Source organism: Elaeis guineensis, chromosome 1, assembly GCF_000442705.2.
Source record: "Elaeis guineensis isolate ETL-2024a chromosome 1, EG11, whole genome shotgun sequence".
Lineage (NCBI taxonomy): Eukaryota > Viridiplantae > Streptophyta > Magnoliopsida > Arecales > Arecaceae > Elaeis > Elaeis guineensis.
The window spans coordinates 15,269,070-15,292,941 of record NC_025993.2 but is presented as its reverse complement, the minus strand read 5'-3'; the positions used below and the strand labels follow the sequence as shown (position 1 = coordinate 15,292,941).

At 36.9% G+C, this 23,872-nt stretch overlaps 1 protein-coding gene across 10 annotated transcripts; it reads left to right on the top strand.

Moving 5' to 3' along the window:
• Positions 1–653: 653 nt before the first annotated feature.
• Positions 654–23,327, top strand: LOC105038013 (uncharacterized). Of its 10 annotated transcripts, none has more exons than XR_012138113.1 (5): positions 654–936; positions 1,195–2,744; positions 16,479–16,602; positions 21,760–21,874; positions 23,108–23,315. XR_012138113.1 is itself a non-coding variant. In XM_010913679.4 (3 exons), the coding sequence occupies exon 2, from the start codon at positions 1,436–1,438 to the stop codon at positions 2,729–2,731; it is 1,296 nt and encodes a 431-aa protein (XP_010911981.1). In that variant the 5' UTR covers positions 654–936; positions 1,195–1,435; the 3' UTR covers positions 2,732–2,744; positions 16,479–22,674. The 10 variants fall into 10 exon arrangements, 1 of the variants encoding a protein (XP_010911981.1); XR_012138112.1 differs by lacking the exon at positions 23,108–23,315 and adding an exon at positions 22,362–22,674; XR_012138107.1 differs by having other exon boundaries at positions 16,479–21,874; positions 23,108–23,327.
• Positions 23,328–23,872: the final 545 nt, after the last annotated feature.

Below are 23,872 nucleotides of genomic sequence, written 5' to 3'. Positions count from 1 at the left end.
TATATATATATATATATATATATATATATATAATAAGTTATCTTGGAGGAGTTGTTGATAGCTAAAAAAAATAGTGGCTCTTATTTTGCAGATCCCACGATCCCAGAGATGATTTACTTCACTTGGGATCCATCATCACTTAGTATCTTCGAGATTAAATTTAATCACAATATTTTAAATTAAGATGATTTTGATAAAATGATTTTTGTCATTAGAAAAATAAATGACGTGTTAGTTGCAGCAGGCGATGTTAGATTATGTGATACTATAGTAATAAAATTTGTATTGCATGAAAAGATATGTCATATATAACAAGAAGTTTAAAAATTTTTTATATTATCCTTGAGGAAGACTTTTTGACATTATTAAGCGGCCGTTTGGTTCATCGTCTTTAGAGATCGGTATCCTTCCTCTTAAAAATAATTGTCCGAGGATGAAGAGCTAATGTACATCGTTATGAAGTGGCATATGCCTTTAAGAGAAGTTAATAATATTGTAGATCGGAAGGCGAGATATATGGCTAATCATAATATATTTATTTTATAAATTATTTTAATAAATATTTTTCTAAATTATTTGATATTTTATTTTTTAATTCTTATATTATTTATCAAAAGTATACAAGCGAAAAAAAAAAAAAAAAAAAGGCCCAGGGCAGCACCCGGCGCGCTTCGGAGCATGCGCAGGCGCTCCCGCCCTCCGGGTTCCACTGCGTTTGCAGCGTTCCCTTAGCCTTCATGTGGGCCCTGATGACGTCAACCCCGCCCCCAAAATACCGGGTAAGGAACACTCGACATTTCGAGTATCTTCACTTCCTCCGGCCCCCTGCTCGGCCACTGGAGCGAGTCCAAAACCCTGAGAAAAACCCTAGCTCCTGAAATGGCTCTCGCCCCGAGCACTTCGATTTCTCGGGCGATGTCGGCGGTCTGATCCATAGTAAGTCATCGACCGAACGCTGTTTGTCATCTCGATTTTACGCTTTGATTTCAATCTTGTGGTGCCTTTTTTGAGCATCTGTCATCGTGTTTTTGGAGAAATCGGAAGAAATATCGTGAAAATCCTAGTTTATTTTAGATTTTGAGGCAAATGGAGATTATTTGTGGTGCTAGATTGATTATTTCCCCGATTTAAATTGGATTCGGGATTTCGGTGCTTTTTTTTGGTTGTTGATCTGAAAATCTTTTGTACATGTAGGCTTTAACGCGTATGTTGGGGTTTTTCACTGATCTGCTTCAAGGAGGAGTTTTTCCTGTAGCATAAATCCGACAGTGATTCAGAAAGCTGAACACTTAGTTGGTTTTGTGAACAATCTGATTAAAAGAGTTGAAATCTCAATAGCTATACTTTAGAACTGGGAAATCCATTCCAAATTCCAAGAAGAAGTTTTGAGAGAGCCGTGTAACTTTGATTTTGACGATCTGTGTGCTATCTCTTGATGGAGGGGAATGTATCAGCAGGAAACATGATGCCAGGGTCTTCTCCTTATGGTGCATTTGCTCTCGAAGTTTCAATGGCGATGCATCAGCAACAGCACCCACATGGTTGCTTTCACCATCAGCAGCAACATCCAAACCTGTCCCAACATCAGGGTCCAATGGTTCATCAACCAATGAACAGTATTTTCTGTCAGCCTGGTCAGATGAGTGAGTGCGAACATGACTACGATAAGGTTGATTATGGCAAAAACTCAACAAGTGAGGATGATGGCACTGAGGATGGAGCTGATGTTCCCAATGAAAGTGGCAGAGAGAAGAAGGCTGCTCCTTGGCAGAGGGTGAAGTGGACGGACAGAATGGTTAAGCTTCTCATAACCGTGATTTCTTACTTAAATGAAGATGCTACTGAACTTAACAGTAGTGCAAAGAGAAAACTCACCATGTTACAGAAAAAAGGAAAGTGGAAGTTGGTGTCAAAAGTCATGGCTGAGAAAAATTGCTATGTATCACCCCAACAGTGTGAAGACAAGTTTAACGATCTGAATAAAAGGTACAAGAGGCTTACAGAAATTCTTGGCAGAGGCACATCTTGCAAGATTGTGGAGAATCCTGCACTATTAGACTACATGCCTTCCATTTCTGAAAAGGTAAAAGATGATGCAAGGAAGATCTTAAGGTCGAAGCATCTTTATTATGAAGAGATGTGCTCATACCATAACAAGAATCGCATAAATCTACCTGCTGATCCTGAAGTTCAGCGCTCTGTGCAGTTGCTTCTGAAAATTAGTGATGATCATGACACAAAAAGGGCTGCACAAGATTATTTTGATGAAGATGATCAAGAAGACAGTGATGATGGGGAAGATGATGTTGAGGAGCATGACATGCTATTTAGAGATATTGGAGGGCCGTCCTTTCCAAAGAGGATGAAGCAAGGGCTGGTGCATGAAGATTTGAATTCTACAAACTCTTTGGGCCCTCAAATCAATCCTAGAAGACCTTATTCTCAAAGCTCCTCTTTTGTTGTGAACCAAGTATTCCCTGAAGAGTCTAGTGCTTCTTGGGCACAGAAGCAGCCGATTAGGTCACGTGCAATTCAGCTGGAAGAACAAAGGCTGCATATTCAGGCAGAGATGTTGGAGATAGAGAGGTGGCGATTCAAATGGAAGCATTTTTGTAAGAAGAAGGACAGCGAATTGGATAGGATAAGAATGCAAAATGAAAGGATGAAACTTGAGAATGAACGCCTGTCATTGGAACAGAAGCACAAGGAGTTAGAGCTGGAGCTTTACTGAATGCAATTTCAAGGTACAATTTTAAGGGAGGAGGGCGGATACTCAATTTTCTGATTTCAGTCTTTAAGATGAAGCTTTTGTTTGAAGGTGACATGTGAATTGACTGTTTATAGAAGACTACGTGATATCACTCACCACCTGTTGAGAGGTTCACTTGTTGAACTTCAACCTCTTGGTGATATCAGACCTTTCCTTTCCCTTTTCATAGACAAATTTTTATTTAAACCTTTACATTGCTTTTTTTTTTTTCTTTTTACATGAGAAACTGACTTATCTTTTTGATTTGTTTGAATCATATATCTTGTCCTCTATGCCTGTTCGGCTTTATCGGTTGTGCTACTACTTGTCATACCGTGCTAATTAGTGGGATCTATTAATTGTAGAAGTAGTCAGCTTGTAAACAGTGTCACTTTTGTAATATTCCTTATACATTTTTTTTGGTGTGGACATGACCTATCCATATAAGTGTGGTTGATTATATATCTTTGCTAAACATTATCGGACAAGCCTGATTTTTTTTTGATTTCATCTATAGGTTGGCTGAATAAGTATGATATATTTTATATATCTTTTCCTCATAGGTGGCTACAAAATTATTTTAGGTTAATTTGACCATTTGCCTTAGCTTTATCTCATAGAGCTGGCTGTGCTGTCTGATAGAAGATTTATGTCTCGATAGCTGCTTGACTAGTGCCATTTCTCATGAATCTGAATAAATTGCTATTGATTCAATAATTATTTAAAAAGGAACCAGATTGTCGTGTTTATGAATTTTAATTATCATTAAGAAATCATGAAAGATGTTATGAATGCATATTGTAGTTTGACTTTTAGTGAGAGAGTTTGACAGCCTATTCTACTGTAAACTCTATAGCTCATATCTTCCCATGGGATATAAAGTAACATATTTTAAATTGTTCATACGCATGCACCGTTTATGCAGGCTGTTTTCTCCAAGGATAATGCATTTTGCACATGATTCTTGTTCTCATGCTTAATGGTTTAAGGCTTTGGGTTGTTGGCCCATGACTTTTGTGAAAACTCATGAGTTGTGCTGTTACAGATGCATTCAGGCTATTCATTATCTTCACCAATGGATTGCTGTGTTGTCAGCCTCCCTATCATTGTATGCGTGCTAATTCCACCTAATGCTTTCTGAACACAATGTCTATTAACGCCACTGCTTGGCAAACAAAAAAATTGTTGGTGAACAAGGTTCGCTGTACCGGTACCGGATGGCGTACCGGTACTGAATCAGTATGGTACGGTATCGGTACCGTACCATATCGATACGGTATGTCTAGGCGTATCGGTCCGGTACTGGTACACAATATTTTTTTTGATTTTCAAATTTTTTGTTTGAATTTTTGAAGTTAATAATTGATAAATACAATCTCAATATGGCATTATATTGTATATTATTGACATATTTGGGTTCAATTTGGAGTTAGGTTGCGGTACAAAAACTCTTGATCCAAAATTTCAAACATATATTTATTTACATTTTATTTCAACTATGTCATCTTAAAATTAAAGAAAAAATATATAAAATATACATTAAAATGTATCTAAATATTTAAGTACAAAGCGCAATAACTGATATACGAACCTTAAGATGTACTCTGCATTTAATTTCTTGTCGAGTGTCTATGACGCTCGTAGATGTCTGGATCATCAACATAATCTGAAGGGATATCAGTTCAATCCTCTAGTCAAGCTGCACTGTACTCTCGAATATTCATCATCCCATAAGGCATCCTCTCTGGATTGTAAGACATCTCAGACCTCTCGCTAAAATTCTGACTCTGAGAAGTATCCTCGAGATGATGGTACGGTTGCGAAGGAGTCCATCCAAATATGCCAGTAGCAAAATCTGATCCGTAAGATGCTCCAGACTGCATAGGGTAGTAACCACTAGAAGATGATGCCTCGGATGCACCATATGCATATGGATCATAAGGTGGCTGTGGATAATAGGATCCATAATGCGAGAATGATCCAGATACATCCATGGACCCTACTCCACGTGCAAGATCGTCCGCAGCTGCATCATGTGCTGGACGACCTCTAGGAGTCCGTCGTCTATATGAAATCGGCTCCCCACGATCTTTACCGACTCGTCCACCATGATCCCTATTCTGTGTGACATGCGTAAACTAAGACTCATCGGTGAATCGAATATCATCCTGTGGCTGTGTCTCAGAAACGGTGGTCTCCTGTCCTTCAGTTTCTCCCTGATCATCAGATCCATGGCTATTACTACCAGTATCATCATCACTCTCTCTGGTGTCTGTATCTGAACCAGAAAGCTCTTGTATTTTCGAGAGTGGTGCACGTACAACTGTCTTTTTCTTTCTCCCCTTGTGCCCCTCTGTGACTGAGTTTCCTGTGATTGGGAGGATGGATGCCTTTTTGCTGGCTGTCGGGAGGATCGTCTATACATCTCTCGCTCGAATCTCTGGGAAGATGTATCGAATAGCGAGTCATGTGATGAATGAGTCCCTTGTGTCCCCTCAGACTGCGGCTGATCAGCTGGAACCCTATGTGGAATATTTTTTTGTGTCCATTGCCCTGGATCCACCCTGATCTCCCTCGCCATCACACTGGCTGGTCATGGAGGGGATCCTGACTCATCAATCTCTGGCTCCTGCTGCTGACTTGCAAGCCATCCGATGATCGGATCGTCATCCTCGTTGGCATAATCATCCAGCGTCGGATCAGTGTACTTCAACTGAACTTTCTCCTGAATACATTTTAGCCTCAACCTCAGATTGTAGTGAACATATACAAGATCGTCGAGGTATTTTTGTGTCAGATGATTTCTTTGTTTGCTGTGGATAAGGGCGAAAGTAGATCAATTATGCTCACAGCCACTAGCAGAGACCGTCTGAGAAAGAATACGGACAGCCATATGTCTCAAATTTTCTATTGACGTTTCAAAATGAATCTACCATTCAGCTACAAAAGCAAAATTACATATCAAATTTGATGATATTATTAAGCAAAATTATATATCAATCTATATTACTCATTATTGATATGTAATTTACCTGGATTCATCTGCTTTTTGCTTACGACAGCTGATGAGACTCCAAAACTGTCTGATCCCTCTCTAAACTGTTTCGTCTGAAACAAAATATATTTATTATTTATAAATATATCAGATCAAATTCAGTTGAATAATTACATCTGTTTTAAACTAGCATACCTCTTGCATACACAACGACGCGATTTTTGGATCGAGCACCATCTTATATATGACATTGCGAAGAGTAGCAAGAAGCTCGCTATCCATATCTATCTCCGGAATAGTATACTGAAATCTCGGATTCAAATAATAAGCTGCAGATAAATTTCAAGACTGATTAAGCACAATTTTATTTTCATGCTTCGAAAAAATATTTTAAAATATTCTTGAATTCAAACTTACCAGCTAGATGCAAATCTCTGTCCATCTGATAGTCCCAACAGCGCTCAATAATGTTAATGAAGTCTTGAGCATGCTTGGGATCATTCTCACTGATCTGTTTCTTTGTCCTCTCCATCATGTAATATAGGAAGTCCATCTGGGGGTATCTCTCGCTGACCACGGCGCGAAGCACCTCATATAAAGGCTTGATAGCCTTCACTATCTTCTCAGCCCGCTGTCAAAATGACTGACTCGTTACCAAGTTCTCCACATGACTTCCATCAGTGTCGGTCCCGCATATCTGCTCTCCTGCCACTCGGCACTGACAAACATCTGACGTAGGGCTGTTTTCTTCTGAAGAAGACTATCAAGTGCTATGTAGTTGGTAGCAAACCGTGTGATATCCGGTCGTAAGATCTCTCCCCCAGTATACGTTCGCATCAATGAAAGAACCCATGTGTGGTTGTAGATGAATCTAGTAATGGTCTGGACAATCTCTATTACCTGCTGCACCCTGCGAATCTTTCCGATATCCATCAATATAAGATCAATGCAATGTGCAGCACATGGGGTCCAGTATATCTGCGGTCGCTGCTCCATCAGCAACTCTCCGGCAGTCTTATATTGTGGTCCGTTATCTGTGATGATCTGCACGACATACTGCTCACCCACTGAATCAATCACCTCCTCCATCAGACCAAAGATATATGTGGCGTCGTGCATCTTATCTGAAGCATCAATTGATTTGTAAAAAAATATTTTTTCATCACAGTATGTCAAAAAATTAATGATGCTCTGCCTAGTAGGATCTATCCAACCATCACACATCACTGTCAGATCGTATGTAAGCCATTTATTTTTGTAAGAAGCAATCCATCTCTGCAGATCCTCCTTGTTGCTGTCAAGAAGTTGACCATAAATGTCCTTAGGTCCTGGAGGATCTACACCCTGGCCGGCAGCCTCTATGGCTGAAATAGCAAATCGGTAGTAAGGATTAGCTGCTGCATTTGCTGGAATATGGCTGAAATGAAATCATGATTCAATAGCTTGTCACATATCCTTGTTTTTATTTTTTTTCAGCATACTGTCAATTCTCTGCTGCTTTGAATCCTTGTTGGGCAAAGCATGTGGATCCAAATCCTGAATGCTGGCTCTTGCTGGAATATCTTTGGAGGATTTCCTCCTACTGTCAAAAGCTTCCAACAAAGAAGACAATGCTGCATCTGCTCCCTCTACCACCAGACTCTCTGACTGAGGTAGTCCTCCTTAACTCGAATTCTCCCTTACTAGTCGCTGATTCAGATCCTGATTCGTAGCATGATGATCCGAATCGCTCTCTGTACCGGACCATCTCCTCCTATTGGTACTGATCCGCCAAGCTCGCCTGAATGGCAGCCTCAATCTGTGCCTCCTCATCATCTGGAGTAGAAGCCTCCTCTGACTCTCTAGAGTGATAAGAAGGTGGCTCTACAGTTCGACGGTCTACTTCGGTCTTTTTCTGCTTTGTCCTTTCATTCGTTGCTTTCGAATCAGCAAAGTGCTTTTTCATCAATTGTCGGACCTTTTGCGGACATTTCCGACACATGGACACATCAGGATAATCACTAGCCAGATGCTGTTTCAACCTAGTCACCCCTCCTCCCTTGAACTCTGTGTTGCACCATTTGCATCTCCAATGATGCCAAGCCGAGAGCATCTCGCCATGATCCCAACCGATGTCACGCTCTGGATCTTTCTTCTTACTCATTTCTGCAGGTATAACAAAATACTAATTATTTCGAATTAACTGTAATATAACACTAATTACATATATTTTTTATTTGATAATATTTTTTACTATTTAAATATTTACAAAAAGAATTTCAAAAAATCTCAAGTTAGATTTAAATATTTCAATTGTTTTGAATCATTCTAAACATTATTTTCAATTTCAAAACTAACACTGATTTTTTATTTTTTTAATTTTTTAATAATTTTTATATCAATAAATATATACTATAAAATAGCTGATTAATTAAAGTGAACGAACGTCATGCTCTAAATTTTTTTCTTATAAATATATGCAAGTATAACAAAACACGATAGTTTAATGATAATTAAAATAATTATATATAATTTTAAAATAATTTTAATAATTATTTTAAAATTTATAAATTCAAAATAAATATGTTATATGCTTCAAATAATATTTTTAAATTAACTAAAATATAACACTATTTTTATATATTTTTTATTTTATAATTAATTTTTTTAATTTAAATAATTAATTTTTTTTTTATTTATAAATATTTGAAAAAAAATTGAAATTAGATTTAAGTACCTTGAATTATTCTAAACATGATTCCCAAACTCTAATTTTTTTCCTAAAATTTATTTTTTTTAAATTTTTAAATAAATAAATATTTAAAAAATACATAATTAATGAAAATTAACAATTTTGGTGTCATCGTGTAGATCTTTCAAAGATCTATCACATATAATTAAATCATACCAAAATCATAAGATTTTGGCATGATTTTCTCTTATTTTCATTCTTTCTCATTCTTATCCTATTTTTAACATAAAAATAAAAAAAATATTTACTAAGAAAATAACGTATTATCTTACCTCTTCTCGAACCACTCCTACAATTTGACAGAATCTTTTTTTCTAATTTTTCGGAGGTCTCAACGGTTTCGTTGAGACCTTCATATGCTTCGGAAGTTCTCTGAGACTTCTCAGAGAACTCTAACACCTCTCAATCATTTAAAAGCTCTCCGACCCCACCCCTCCTCCCTCCCCACTTTTTATATGTAGGGATGTCGGCACGGTTCGGTTCACGCCGAACTGGTACCGAACCGATCCATACCATCCGGTTTTGGGCGGTATGGACACGAACCGGACCGAACCGAACGGTTCGGTGCGGTTCGGGGAGTTTTTCGAAAAAAAGATCCGAACCGGATCGGTAATGTACCGGTCCGGCTCGGTACGCCTCGTACCGGGCGGTTCGGCCTGGTACGGCGAACCCTGTTAGTGAAATAAGATTTAGATCTGATGTTTTGAAGGGAGTGAAATGCAAACTTCAAAACTTTACTCTCTTCCTATTAGAAATAGTGCATTGATTTCATTTTAGCATTATGCACTTTCGATAAATTGTGGAACTGTTAGCTTCCCCCCAAAAAAATCATCTTGTTTTCTTCTAGATATAGGACCTTGGGTACGTACACCAATGGTTTTCTCTCCACTTAAATGTAGCCGTCAATTTTGATTTTGAACTCGGTCAAGCTTTTGGAAATTGCATAACTAGGCTTATTATTGACTATCTCTTGGTTATGTTCCGCCAATTTCATCAAATAATTCTTCTTTCCTTCCATCAGTGGTGCCATCTCCAACCCAGCCAATTCTTTCATCTTCTTATTATCCCGATTTTGTGTGCAACTTATTCAATAGTTGTGTTTGTAATAATTTATCATTGACATTGCTACCTATCTAAAGAGTTGATTTATTTTTCTTTTTCCTTTACTATGTTTGCCCCACTAAGCATTTGCTACTTGGTGTTGTTGAGGATTCTCATTTCATTCTTGTTGTAGGACCCTTATTTTGGCTTTTGGAGTTTTACCAAATCTTTCTAACTTGTCTATATCCCTTCAAAATTTTGTATCAAACAGAGTTGTATTTCTCTGGCATTCACAAGTTATATTTCCTTATTCTTGTATGCTACATTTCCTATGTTTATTGTTGTTCTAGGCTTATAGCTTTAGTTTATTATGGATACTGTATCTTGCTTCATAAGTTTTAAATCTTTTGCTAGATTTTATATCCTTTGCTTCCTTGTTCTCAATCCAACCTTCCTTGGTGTACTTTATAATTTAGTCACCTAAATTGGCATATCAATCCTATGTCTCATTTGTTGTTTTGTGTCAAAATAGCTTTTTTGCATCCTTTTCTATGCAAAGATTCAATATCATACATTTGATTGGTTTCTGTTCAACAAAACACACACACAAATATCATAACGTAGTGTTTGGGTTCCTTGGCTCTGAATAAGTACTCAACATTTGTCTAGTGCATGGCTGATGTTGGGCCAAACATATGCCTGAACGGGTTCTTAGAAACTTCCCCCTTGTCTAAGCCTTGGCATCATCGGCAAGCTAAGGATCAAATCAAATTCAATCACAAACACTGTGATTGGCCTATGGGCAGCTCCAAAGGGCCCATACTGGAGTGTCCCCTAGTCCACATGGTCCATGTGTCGGGTCAACTCGGGCACTATTTGTAACAACTGTAGATCTTACCTTAAAAGCCTAGCCAGAAGGTATTATTTGGTTTTCTTGGTTTTGTATAAATACCTAAAATCTATCCATTGCATAGCCGATGTGGGATCAAACACATGCATGTACAGGTCCTCAAATATGATATGCAACATTAGATGATTCCCTGGGTATATTATATTAGATTCTGATTAATCCCTCCTCTGACTGATTATGTTGAATTTCTGAATTATTATATCACATTTATTCTTCATAAATTCTTTGCTTAGATTTGGTCTCATGTGATGCTATTTTATATCTTGTTGGTGCTGTCCTTCATCTTTTCCATTATCGAGACATCAGTTTGGCCCTTGTATTTTTTCTTATCTTACTACTCTTGAAATACATTGTTATTCTTATCTCATACTTGATGACCTTCTTTTGGACAAACTTACTTCACGCATTTAGCAGAAGAGATTAGGTTTATAACATTCCACATCAGTTATCTTTGTCACCATTATCTCGACATTTTTGCAGCTTAGTTTCTTGTTACTTTCACTTTGTGCACGTCAACCTCTCAAATCTTGACACTTGCTTGTCACCACAGTCACAATTAGTGTTTGATTAATAACAAAAACTTAGCTTCTTTTATTGCTGTCTGTGGTGTCTCTTGTGCCTTGGCCACTTGTTCTTTCAATGTACAATATCACATTATTTTTTTTAATACTGCATCATGTTGAACCTTGACACTAATTGACTTTGTCAGTACCACTGTTTCAATTTGTCAGCCAATTCACACTTTGCTTTAAATTGCCAGTGTTCTCATTTTTTTCCAGTTTCCTCATAAAGATAAATTGTGTCTTTTTATTTTTTTTGTTTCTGCTGGGTTTGCCAATCAGCATCACCTTATCATATTGCTATGTGCTCAAGGCTTTGTCAGGAGAGATTAGGTCACTTCTAAGGCTTGTACTCTAATTTTCATGTGCTGCTTTTTGATACCAAAAGTGCTTCATGTAGCTTCGCTTGTAAATCTGCTTAAACATTGATATAGTGCTTTTGCTAATGGGCCATGGTTATAACTTTTGGTGTTTGTGACACTTTTAGTGATGACTGTGCACCTTATGTACTATTTTAGCTCACCTTCGAACTCCATACCTTGTTGTCTTTACTGTAGTCGTACCATTTTTGTCATTTTCTCTTTCACATGTATGCTATTGTTGGTTTGTCTTCTTCATTGAAAATGCATGGGTCGTGGAGGTAGGAAAAAAAATTGTATGTGACTATGCATTTTATACTTAATTTATGTGTTGGCTTTTACATGCTTTAATGGGAATAATTGGCAAAGGAGAATTAGTAGCTGATTCATTCAGTATGAGCTTTGATGCTCTTGTTATGTATTGAATCATCTGTTTCCTTTTTTCACCCGTGTTCATCTGTATATATGTATATGGATGGTATATTTTTAGAATTTATACATAATTCTATTACATAACATAGCCTCAGTATGCCTTCTACTCATAGACTTAGGCCTCATGATCAAGGTTTTAAAACTTAGTTTTGGTTTCAATTCCCTAGGTAGGGTTTTGGTTTTCACACCTTTGCTCCGATTTTGTAGTTTTAGTCAGAAAACAGAAAAAAACTAAAAAAAGAAAAAAAAATCGAGGCATGTTACTTCACATCATTTTGCTGTTACACCTTTTGTTATCTATGATAATAACTTATGCAGTTTTAGTAATGTTTTGTTGAATTTAAACTATATAAAGTTTAATGCACTAACCTATTTGGTAGAACACCAAACATCACTTAATCAAGCATAAATTAACAAGTATATAAATGTGTATTATTAACTAAATATGCCTGTTTAGTACCATATGCTGTTGCAGGGTGGGCCATGCAAATCATTGTCATTGAAGCATGTTTGGGATTATTGATGGAGCTGAGGATAAAATGAGATTGCTTGTCACCATATTTAGTTCTAATAGTGTTGAGATATTGGCTACTTGTTTATAACTTAAAGAAACATTAAGATCACATTTTACTTTCTATTGATGAAGTTTAGATGAAAATAAACCTTGATTAAATCATTATAGCCATAAATAAATGTGTGACCTGATTATATGATGAAGTTAAAATGCATTAACCCCCAAACCACCCCCCAACACCCCCCCCCCTCTCCTTGCCCCCCAAACCCAAAAAAAAAAAAAAAAAAAAACAGTCATTTTGGTTGAATCAGCTAGAACTGACCGAAATCAGCAAAACCTGACCAAAACCCAAAGGGTTAGCTTGGCTTGGTCTTGGCCTAAATTGATTTGCTTTGAAGGGTTTGGCTTCAGTCAAAATTTTACAACTTGCTCATAATGGTGCATGTGGAGTTTTCCTTTTTTGTTTGAACTATGGCTTCCCATGTTTCAGTTGCCTTAACTTTGATTCTGATGTTGGTGTGATTAATTTCTTTCAATACTCTGGTCATATAGTCTGTAAACAACAATTTATTTGGAGGGTAGCTGGTTTGGGAGTTAAAGATCAAGCTTCAGGGTTTATAGCCATTTTGGTGAGGGCTGATATGAATTGCAATAGGCATTATTAGCTTGAAGGTTAATAGCTAGAGAGGTTTTTGCTAGAGCATGGATGTCAGAATTGAATATGGGGACATGTTTTAAGTGTTTGACTTGGTAAGAGGAGGAGAGGGGAAAGGGTGGGGGGGGGGGGGGGAGGAGGAAGACAAGGAAAAATGTAGAAAAGAGTTTAATAAAATATATGTATAAATATTGTGCCAAAGGAAACATTATAAGAGTTTAGTTGTTGAGGCCTTCAAATGTAAATGTTTCTTATTTAAACTTAATTAGCTCCAGGATTCTAGGAAAATGATTTTTTACAAAGTTATATTAATATCCACATTCTTGATCAATCTCGAAAAAGAACCAAAGCTCATTTTTAACATTGTTATGGACTTGTAGTGGGTTGAACTCGTTATTGGAAGTATCTATCTCTCAACCAATTTTCGAAAACTGCAATGGAAAAAAAATTATTGTCTCCAAGTGTTCGACATGTATCTGATGCAATATGTACCCAATAGGATTTTAGGAGCTGGACATGAGTGTCCAAATAACACAAGATTTTCTATCAAGTCCTGTTAGGACCTAACAAAGACAGAGGTGCCCCTTGTGCTTAGTCCAGGTACCTTTGAAAATTAATGTGCATTACTAATTTATTTTTTGGTTGATAATTCCTAATCAGATAGTAACCATTGACGATGGAAGAAAGATAGTGTTGCTTGTGGGAAGTAATACATTTGTGAGCATTAACAATTTTTTTGCCCTCACTATATGCAGCTTTTGATTTTTGCCCCTTACTTTTCGCTTTTTAAGTGGGCTTGGGTTTGTGTTTGGTATGAGCCACATTTCGGGTTCTATGATCTGTCAGTTAGATCTGTGTAAAACAAGTTTTGAAGAGGAGCAAAACAGTTCTGAAGATCAAAGAATCAGTTGTCTGTACTGACTTATCAAAGCCAAGTAAACTAACAACCTCAGACATAATATCATATGATGAGAAGAAAATGTATTCACATGCATGCCTATCAATTAGTGTTCTCTATAGGTACCTGATTCACTGGCTTGCCCATATCCAGTTTGGATTCATAATTCTCAATTTGCTCATCCTCTCCTACAGTAGGAACATCAGATTCAATTTCATTTAATTTTTGTATTAGAACATCAAATTTTTATGTTGATTAATGAAGTATTTTTTTAGGAGCCTTTTCTTGGTGCAATGGTAGACGCTTGGCTGACAAGTGCAATGGCATGAGTTCGAGTCTTGAGGCAACCACTTTGTATATAAAAAAAGCCAAAGGTTAGGTTTGTCCCCAGCCTGCTCCTACCAGGATCATGTATTGTTGGGACTATAACTGATAATAACATCTCATTTATGAAATATTTTTTAGGAAATTTGGTTTAGATGTATCAAGATATATGAGATAAATCATATAGAAACATTTATAGAGGAGTTACAAGAAGCTATATAGGGCAATTCACTATATCTGGAAATTATTTAATTAAGTCTTCATGGAGAAATTCTGATTTGCTAAAAAATTAGTACGAACTGAAGCATATTGCAAATTGGTTTGATTTGTGTCAATATGATATGAATTCCATTCAAATTAAATGATCTACAGCTGCCAATACGTCTTGTGGTAACAAAAATGTAACCCTTTGGATTTAGTGAATTGGGTAATGATGATCGTATCTAAGGTTTTAAATCCCATGGGACAATCCCGTCCCGATTTTTTCATGGAATGGGACGCGCTGCTGTCCCACCCTGTCCTAACACTTGGGACAGAAGATGTCCTAAGACGTCTCAATCGGGATGCTGGGATACTAGCAGGACGTTCTGTCCTGAGACATGCGATGGTATCCCGTCCTGGTGTCCTGCTAGGACTTGAATCTGTGATTGTACCAATTACTTATTGTCTCATCATTGATTTTTTGACAGGTAATACATTTTGTCAAGCTCTTGTTCTAGTAGTATTTTTTTTATTTGGAGGTTTGAGTTACAACATTATTCGGAGACTATATAAGTACGACTGCAAATGTGCCGAGATGTTCGTGAACAACTCCGGATTGGGTTGCTACAAGCTCTTTGGATTTGGCTTAGATAGGAAATACACTGAGCTCAGACAAAATTTGTTTCCTCAGCATATAAACAAGCTGAGCCTCAAAGCTAAAGGCTTGCGAAAACATGGAGGAGGCTTGGCTCAGTAAGAAGCTTGTTCAAGCTTGCTCAGATCTCATACAAGCAAAGCTTGAACATCTTCTCTTAAGCTCCACTATAAGGAAAATTGGGTGGGGAAGGGTTGAATAGCTATGAAGCACGACTATTGGTATGGGATATGTGTCATTATGGTTCAGTCGATATGACAAATCTTGAAAGAGTAGGACAGGATATGGCTATGATATGTGAATAAATGCATATGTAATTTATACATTCACATATGTAAACATACACAAATATATACATATGTGTGTATATGTATGTATGTGAAAAAGCATCCAGAAAACATATTGTGCTGTCAAAATGGCATTGTGCATGCTTTATACGATAGCATTGACTTATACAATCTCATCATTTAGGCATTATTAAAATCCATGGAGCCCAATTCACACTTCGTATTTAAATATTAACATCATAGATAATAAAATGAGGGCTGGCCTTGGCGCAACACTAAGGTTGCTTTATTTGACCTAGGTGTCATGGGTTCGATACACAGAAATAGTCTCTCTGCAAATGGAGGTTATGCTGCATATATCCGACCCTCGTTAGACCTGTAGTGGCGAGACCCTCGTGCATTGCGATGCTCCCTTTTTTTTCTAGACCATAAATTGACTATTCAGCATGAAAAGGCTAACATAGAACAAGAAAGAAAATGTCCTCCCCCTAATTTTTTTGAGGTACGGGGAATTTCTCGAGTGAGTATCCAGAGCAATATTTTTAATAAAAAAACTGAAAAATAGGATTTCGTGTCTGAGAAGAAACTGACAAGTATTGATATCTGATGCATATCCATTATCGGAATGGCATGTGATTTGATGTCTAGGCTTAGAATGCCAGTAAAATTTGTCTCCATAGGATCTCATATGACAAGAGGCTTCTAAATAGGGACTAGGATTGAGCAGCTAGAGCTTGATTAGCTCTTTCATATAGCTAGGCAAATCTGAGTAGCCTGCTACTTGGCTTGGCTGATCTGAAGCTATATATTTAGGTGGAGTTCCTTTTCTTCATTGTATCACTTCCACTCTTTTTAAGCTCATAATATGTGCAGGGAAAACAAGTTTAGAGATCTGTGATTTGATTTTTTTTTCCTGACGTTTCCTTGACTGGTATCGCCCTCTTTTATTTCGTTTGTTCGTGGACATGCATATTAAGTCAATTATTTCGTATCTCAGTTTCTTAGTTTGGTTGCCTTTTTGTGTTTCATTTATCTTATCTTAAATAAGCTTCCTATGGTCTCGAAGATCTTACAAAATATTGCTTTCATCTCCAGTCACTGACATTTAACAAACTTCTATCTCTTTTTTTCTTTCTTTCTTTTTTTCTCTTCTTTTGACTTTGACAGGTTTATCCGAAGAGGCACTACCTGTCCCATTATCTGCTCATGCTATTAAAGATCTTTTTAGGTTCTCTGGTTTACAGAACAGAAGAATGTAGAGGGCTCTAAAATTAGACCTCTGCCAGCCAAGGTAAGCTTCCGTACTGCAGAGTTAGTTAGATATGTGGTAGTTAGTCTTGTGTGGAGGACATGAAAGAAAAATCAGAATAATCGGCAAATAGACTAAGCAAACTGGACTTTTTCTTTTCCTGTTTTTCTCACAAAAAAAGAAGAACAATCTACATAGAGGGAGGATCCTTTTTCTCACATGAGGGAGTGTGTGTGTGTGTGTGAGAGAGAGAGAGAGAGAGAGGGGAAAATTTTTGGGTTTTTAGAAGGTCTAGCAAGTATTCATTCTTAAAAATCGACAAGGCTATCTTTCTTGTCCTCCTTTCTCATAGCCAGAAAAAGAACATGAAATATGAAGCTTGAAAGAGACGATCCACTTATTTGGTGATCCCATGCATAAATACATGGGAAATTGGACTAGTTTAGAACTATAGTATCAAGAAAGTGATTTCATTCAGTAAACTGTTTGATCAAATCATTACTTCTTTAGAAGCGCAATTTGTGGAAATCATAATAAAATCTTTTCTGAAGTTTTTCTGAAATAGTAGTGTTGGCATGTGCAATAAATATGAGATTTAACATTTGATGGATAGCTATGATCTATATAATTCTAGATTTTTATTCCTTATTTTCCAAGTTAATAAATGCAATCCTACTTTTGGTTGATAGCTTTTCTTTTCCTTTTTCCTCCTTTGAGATAATTTACCAAAAAGATTAAAGATCTAATTTATTGAAGAAAAGTCTCTTCTCGAAAGAAATTAGTAGATCGAATATAATTAGTCAAGTCCCTGCATTATGCGGGGAACTAAGTGAATGCATGTGACATATATTCTTTCTACAACGAGGTATAATTAAGTTAATGTTCAGCATGAGTCCCAAAATAGCTATTCTGGCATAAACAAATGTGTTGTACTGCACTTGCAAAGAATAGATAATGAATAAAATGTTTGTGATAAAAAAATAAAGGAAGAGTTACAGCGTCACCCCCTCAACTCTTCGTGATTCGCACTTACACCCTAGAACATTGTTTTTTCAATTAGACCTCAAAACTTCAGATTTGGTTGCAATGTACCCCATCTGTCCATCTTCGTTAGGATCTATGAGCATATGATTGACACGTGACATAATTTCATGCACTATATTCCATATATACCCTTCCATCTTGGATGGGGAGAAGGGTTATTTTTTGGAAAAATTATAATGACACTCCAACATTTTGTGATTTGCACTTACTAAAACTTCAAATTTTTTCGATTAGACCCCAATACACTTCCCTCCCTAGTCCTCTTTCTATTGGTTGTATTTTGCCAGATTTGGTTGAGTGCACTGAAGACAGAGAGAGAAGGAAAGAGCAGAACCTAACATTGATGATTCTGAAGCAGTAGATGGCAATGAAGGCATGGAATAGAATGAAGCAGAGGATGAAGGTGAAGGCATAAAGAAGAGGAAGAAAAGCTTTTGTTATTTTGGAAAGCAATTTGTTGTTTTGGTGCAATTAATCTGTTCTAATTTCTAATATAACGATAGATAGGAAGTTACAACATAAGCCACTTCATCATACCTACATTTCCACTATCTTACTCTTATACCAAAGCTATGTCCTATTACCATTGTCCAAAAGAGGAGTTCCCATTTTGATCTCAACTCTCATGTAACACCGATATATAATGATGAACAAGAAGGAAAACAAGAAGCATAAAATGTTCGAAAATAATTAGAAAGAAGATTTTTTTTTTTTAAGGATAAAAAAATTTCCCATTACCCACCTTTTATCTTTCCATCTATCCTTGCTACAACCCAAGTTGGAGGAAAAAAAATAAGGGATCTTTCAAGTAGGAAAAGCACATTTCCCATTACCCCAGATGGCACATGAGCATGGAAGAAAATAGAGCTTTCCTTTATCTAGAGGAATGAAAAAACGATGAGAAGAATCATATTAGAGGAAAAGGAAACAAAAGAGATAACAAAAGCTTATAGGAGAACAAAAGAAGGGCTTTGAGAGCTTCCCTTTTCAACTTGAAACCATGACTGAGGATTGAATATATGAAGCTTGGTTTCGTTGCAGGATCCAGAGAGGAAGAGGTTCCTCATGGTAGATAAGAGAGAGTGGAATCCCTCAAACCTCTCAGTTCTCAAATGCATCCCCATTCGAGGCTCATTGGGGTGAAGTGGCCAACGGGGTTGGCGGGAAGGTCGGGAAGGAGGGAGCCGCAACCAATGGAGGGTCGCCATCGGTGGTAGAGGGCAGGGCAAAGGGGGTGAGGAAGAGAGAGAGACATGCCCAAGCGAAAAGGGAGAGGGTTGGGGAGTGGGAGAGGGAGATGATGGCGAAGAGGAGGACGGAGGCAGTGAAGTTTGTGTCCTAGTCATTGGAGGCGGAGGAGACAGCGCTGCAGCCTCGGAAGAGGAAACACAGCCGCATCTCTTCTTCCATGAACTTTGTTCCTAAAAGATGTGTCTCTGAGTTGGGAAATCATTTAATAAATTGGGAAATAGGATCTCCTCCAGGGTGATTTAGTCATTTCATACATGCTGTTAACGGTGTTAGAGCTCGGATGGACAGCTGGGTTTCATGTCTACGTAAAACTAAGTATTGGGATCTAATTGAAAAAATTGAAAATTTTAGGGTGTAACTGCAAATCGCGAAAAGATGAAGGGATGTTGTTGTAATTTTCCCAAAAATAAATTACATATTATATGTAAAGATTAAAACTGATGGCTCACTAAGAAATTTTAGCATATAGCTTAAATCTATCTAATAAGAAAACTATATGCATGACTTTCTTTTGTCTCAAAATGAATAATTTGATACCTTGTTTTCCTTTAATGTGATAGTACCGTTTTTGCCCCTTTTTCTTTGCATTTATGGCGATAATTTGTTTGTCCTTTGCATTGCAAACACTTGGGTGGCGGAAGTAGGGAAAAATTTTGATATAGCAGCTTTATGCATTTTATACTTCATATGTTTTTTTTACATGCTTTAATAGGAATGATTGGCAAAGGAGAATTAATAAAGCTGACACCAATCTGTCAGGATCAGCTTTGAGAAATATTTTTATGTTCATGTTTTATAGTTTGTTATCTGTTGAATCTTCTGTCTTTACCATCTGCTATTTATCTGTATATATGTATTGGATATGTATGGATCATATATTCTACAACTTGCATATATTTCTTTACATGACACAACTGTTCTGTGGCTTCTCCTCGTGGACTGAGTCCACAAAATTTTGTGTATGCATGCACTTGCAAGTATATGTGAATGTAGATCATTGTCGGTTGCTCCTCCACCTGGACCATCTGCTGATTTTTCCATTTGTTCTCCCTTTCATTCTGATACTTTCCAACAAACAGAAGCCTGTCCCCTTTAACCTTGCTCCAACAAGTTTAACCTTCCTTTCTTTTGATACTTCTTTTAATCAAAGTAACTTTCAATGCTATCAATCCAATCCAGAAATTCCTCATCTTTTTCTCCAGCAAAGTCTAAAATCTGAACCTAAACACCGTATGCCTTTTTATTCTGCAAAGCATGCAAAATCTGGTTTTCCCATCATGGTGTTCTAGCATTCTGTTGAACAGATCTCTCTAAATTCAATCTGTCCCCATCAGCAAAACTATCATTTTCTCTTTGACATGCTGAGTTATTATCATCCTCTGACCCCAAACATCATCTGGCCTTTTGTTCATTTCTGTTCCCACGATTACCAAGTGCTTGAGCAACTGGATGAGTAAAAGATTTTGGATTTTGCAACTCTTGAAACATCTTAACGGTAGCGTAATCTTAACGCCCTTTGGTCACGTCCTCATCTGCCTTTTGTAGCCATCTATACCCATACTTTCCAGCACCCAACGAAACACAACAATGTACAGCCACAAGGACACAACTAGCTCTAATACCAATTTGAAGCAAACTGATAGAGAAAATAAACTAATCTATGTGTACTAGAGAAATTACTTCACTAAACAGCAGATAAACTAGGCTTTTCAATGCATCATGGTATGATATAGGAGCAGAACCAGTCCAAAACAACAAGGAGAACCTTTCCCACAGGCAATAGCAACCCAAATCAGATCAAAGAAGATACCTAAAATCTGAAGCTTCGCAGCTGAAAGAAGAAAGAATAGTGGCAGGATGCAGGCCTCTTGTGATGCAGCCAAAAATCCTAAAACCTCTGCTTCCAATGCTTGTGATGCGCATGTCTCATGACTCATTGACAGATGAAATGGAAGATGCTGGTTGGTCGGCTCCTCAGAACCCTTGCTTCCAATGCTTGAAACCCAAGCTGGGAGAGGAGCAGCTCTAGAGAAAAACAATAGCCAAAGTCCCCTTGAAAATGCTTCAAGCACTTTTTAAAAGCTAGAGACTTCTTGAAGAAGCTTCTTGCATCAAAATCAAACTTCCAAGCTAACCCAACTTGACACCTCATGTCCCTTTTCCAAAAATCCCTGGAACATATCTACAAATAGAAATAGGACAAAGACGGAAATGATCCAGAATATGTCGTAAATAAGTCCTGATCAGCAGTGGAAAATCAAAATGGTTAAAATACTCTTAAACTGGACAGACCATTAAAGCACCCTCAAAACTCTACTTCGGCTCCTAAAATAGTATTAGCAACTATTTATGTATTTACAATTATTACTTTGCATCAGATCAGTTCAAAGTTCACTCCTGATTTTGTGAATTAAGTAATGATGACATTAATTACAAATCATAAAACTAGTTTTGTTGTTGATTTTTCAAGAAGTAATACATTTTCAGGCCTTTGTTTCTTCTGGTAATATATGCTGCTATGGCTATTTAAGTTCATCAACTTCTATATCTTCCTTTTGGAGTTTCGAGTTACAGCAAATTTCTCATTTGGAGACTACATGGAGGCCCTTTGTCCTTTTTTTGTATGACTGAAGCTTTATAAGAACTTTATGCTAATAAGCTCCAGAAGGTAAACAAATTTACAGCTATGTTATTTGATCTTTTTGTGATGTTCCCTTGGTAGTCCTGTCTTCTATATTTCAGGTTCTTGGTATTGCCTGTTTTGTTTTATTTGGTATGAATTTCCTATGTTCGTGAGATCTCATGAAAAATTGCTTCCGTCTCTGGCCAGCAGCATTTAATAAAGAACTTTCTTTTTTTCTTTTTTCCCCTTCTCTCTTTAGGTTTTCTTTTTATCTTTTCCAGGTTCATCCAATGAGGCTGGTTCCATTTTCCCTGGGTGCTGTTATTAAAGATCTTTCGGGTTCCACACACCACAGAAGATTGGAAAGGGTGTCTCTGGTAAAAACTGCCAGCCAAGGTAAGCTTTCCATCCTGCACAATTAGCAAATTTAGAGAACAGGTGCTATTTTGAAGGATCATGAAAAAAAGTAGCAATCTTGTATCTAACCAAGCAAACTGGACTTTTCCTGAGGAGAGAAAGTCTCCTTTTTTTTTTTTTTAAATCTCAAAAAAGAGAGGAGAAAGTTTTCTGGTTTCAAGGTCACACAGATCTTTTTTACACGGTATTAAATTACTCCACTTATCATGTAGTGTTTATGATTTATTGGGTCTCTTTAAGATTGAGAGTGCTACTATTATCTTTGTATATATCCAACCAAACTAGAGAATTCTGAGATGAGAGAATCTCCTTTTTGTCACAAAAAAAGAGAGGATAAGTTTTCAGGTTTTGAGGTCTAAAATCTTCATTCTCTACACTTATTAGTAGGCCATATCACATGTATTAGTAAAGGATGTTTATAATTTCAATTTATTAGTGGGTTTATTTACGCTCTCTTGTGCGTTAGAGCAACACAAAACATGAAGATCAAAAGATAGGGTCCACTCGGTGATACCTTGCATTTATGCTTGACGAAGTCAACTGGTTGAGAACAATTGGTATCAAGACAATTTCAATAAATTGTTCGATCCAAGCATTGCCTTTATGGAAGCAAATGATGGCAATCATAATACTAAATCTTTTGTATTTTTCTAAAATTCTTTGGCACGTGTAATGTACATGCGAGTAAACATTTGATGGATGATTGTTATTCTATATTGTTCTGGATTTTATTCCAAATTTTATAAGTTAATAAATGCACCCCCACAACTTTTGATTGATACATCGTTTTAGACATAGAGATGACTAAACCAAAAGAAGAAGGTTTCTCTATTAGAGCGAGTGTATTGAGATTTTGTGCTACTTGTGGCAATTGCATGTCCAATGTGTTGTTTATACAATAAAGTGTAATTAAACAAATATGCAACACAATTCCCAAAATAACCAGTTAGGAGTGAATAGGTGTGTTATATTCACTGGCAAAGAGCAGTTAATGAGTAAATTAGAATTAAAAAGATAATTTTTTTGGCTTATAGATGATGTGTCAGTTAAAGCTAGGGCATTCTTCATATGAACCCCTGTCATTATAGATTAGTTGCATTGTAATTGCGATTTCTTTTGTCTCATAACCAAATTAACTTTTTTCTAGTCGTGGTGCTATATTTATCATGTTCTGCTCGTTCCTTCTGACATTTGGTCCTTTGGAGATTTTAGCGAGGTGCACTGTTCTTTGCTACCGTTGTAGTCGAGAAGCATGGAGGCTTAGTAGCTGGAAGCCTGAGAAACAAAAAGGAAAAAAGCACAATAAATATTTCATTATGATTGATAAAAGTCAACTTGCGTTCAATTAGGTAATTTCTACTTCTAGGTAATTTATAAAATCAGTACAAAAATTCATTGGTAATTTTGGAATTTTTCTGTTCTTTTCTGCAGTCACTTTTATACCAAATTAGAAATAATCAGAGGGAGTTACATGATTTTTGTTAGTAACTACAATGTGACTAAACATTTCACAGCAGAAATCCGAAGGATTTGACTTCAAGTACAAATCATTAAGCTAAATATTCAACTGCAATAATCCATAATATTAGATGATCTGAAACAATACTTCCGGTTCCATTGCTTGCCCAACCGTCACCTAAGGCAGCAAGGCAAACCCTAAGAGTAGGGAACTGTACAAATTAATAGCTTAAGATCGCCATATAATTTCTATTCACTGTTCAAATCTAATAAGGACCATTTTAATGCAACTGTCTTGATTTATAGGACATGACATGCTTATCATTTTTGACGACAAGCTGTTGCCTGTTATTAGGGCCACAACCAGAAATGGATGCAAGGAGCCAACCATCTAGAATAGGCATCTTGATTTCTGAGATTAAATCAAGATTGATTTGGCTTTACTAAGTGCTTGACCAATTGTTAGTAAATCACTACAGGGCTGTAAGAGGATGGGTGCAGGTCGATAGGATACAGTTA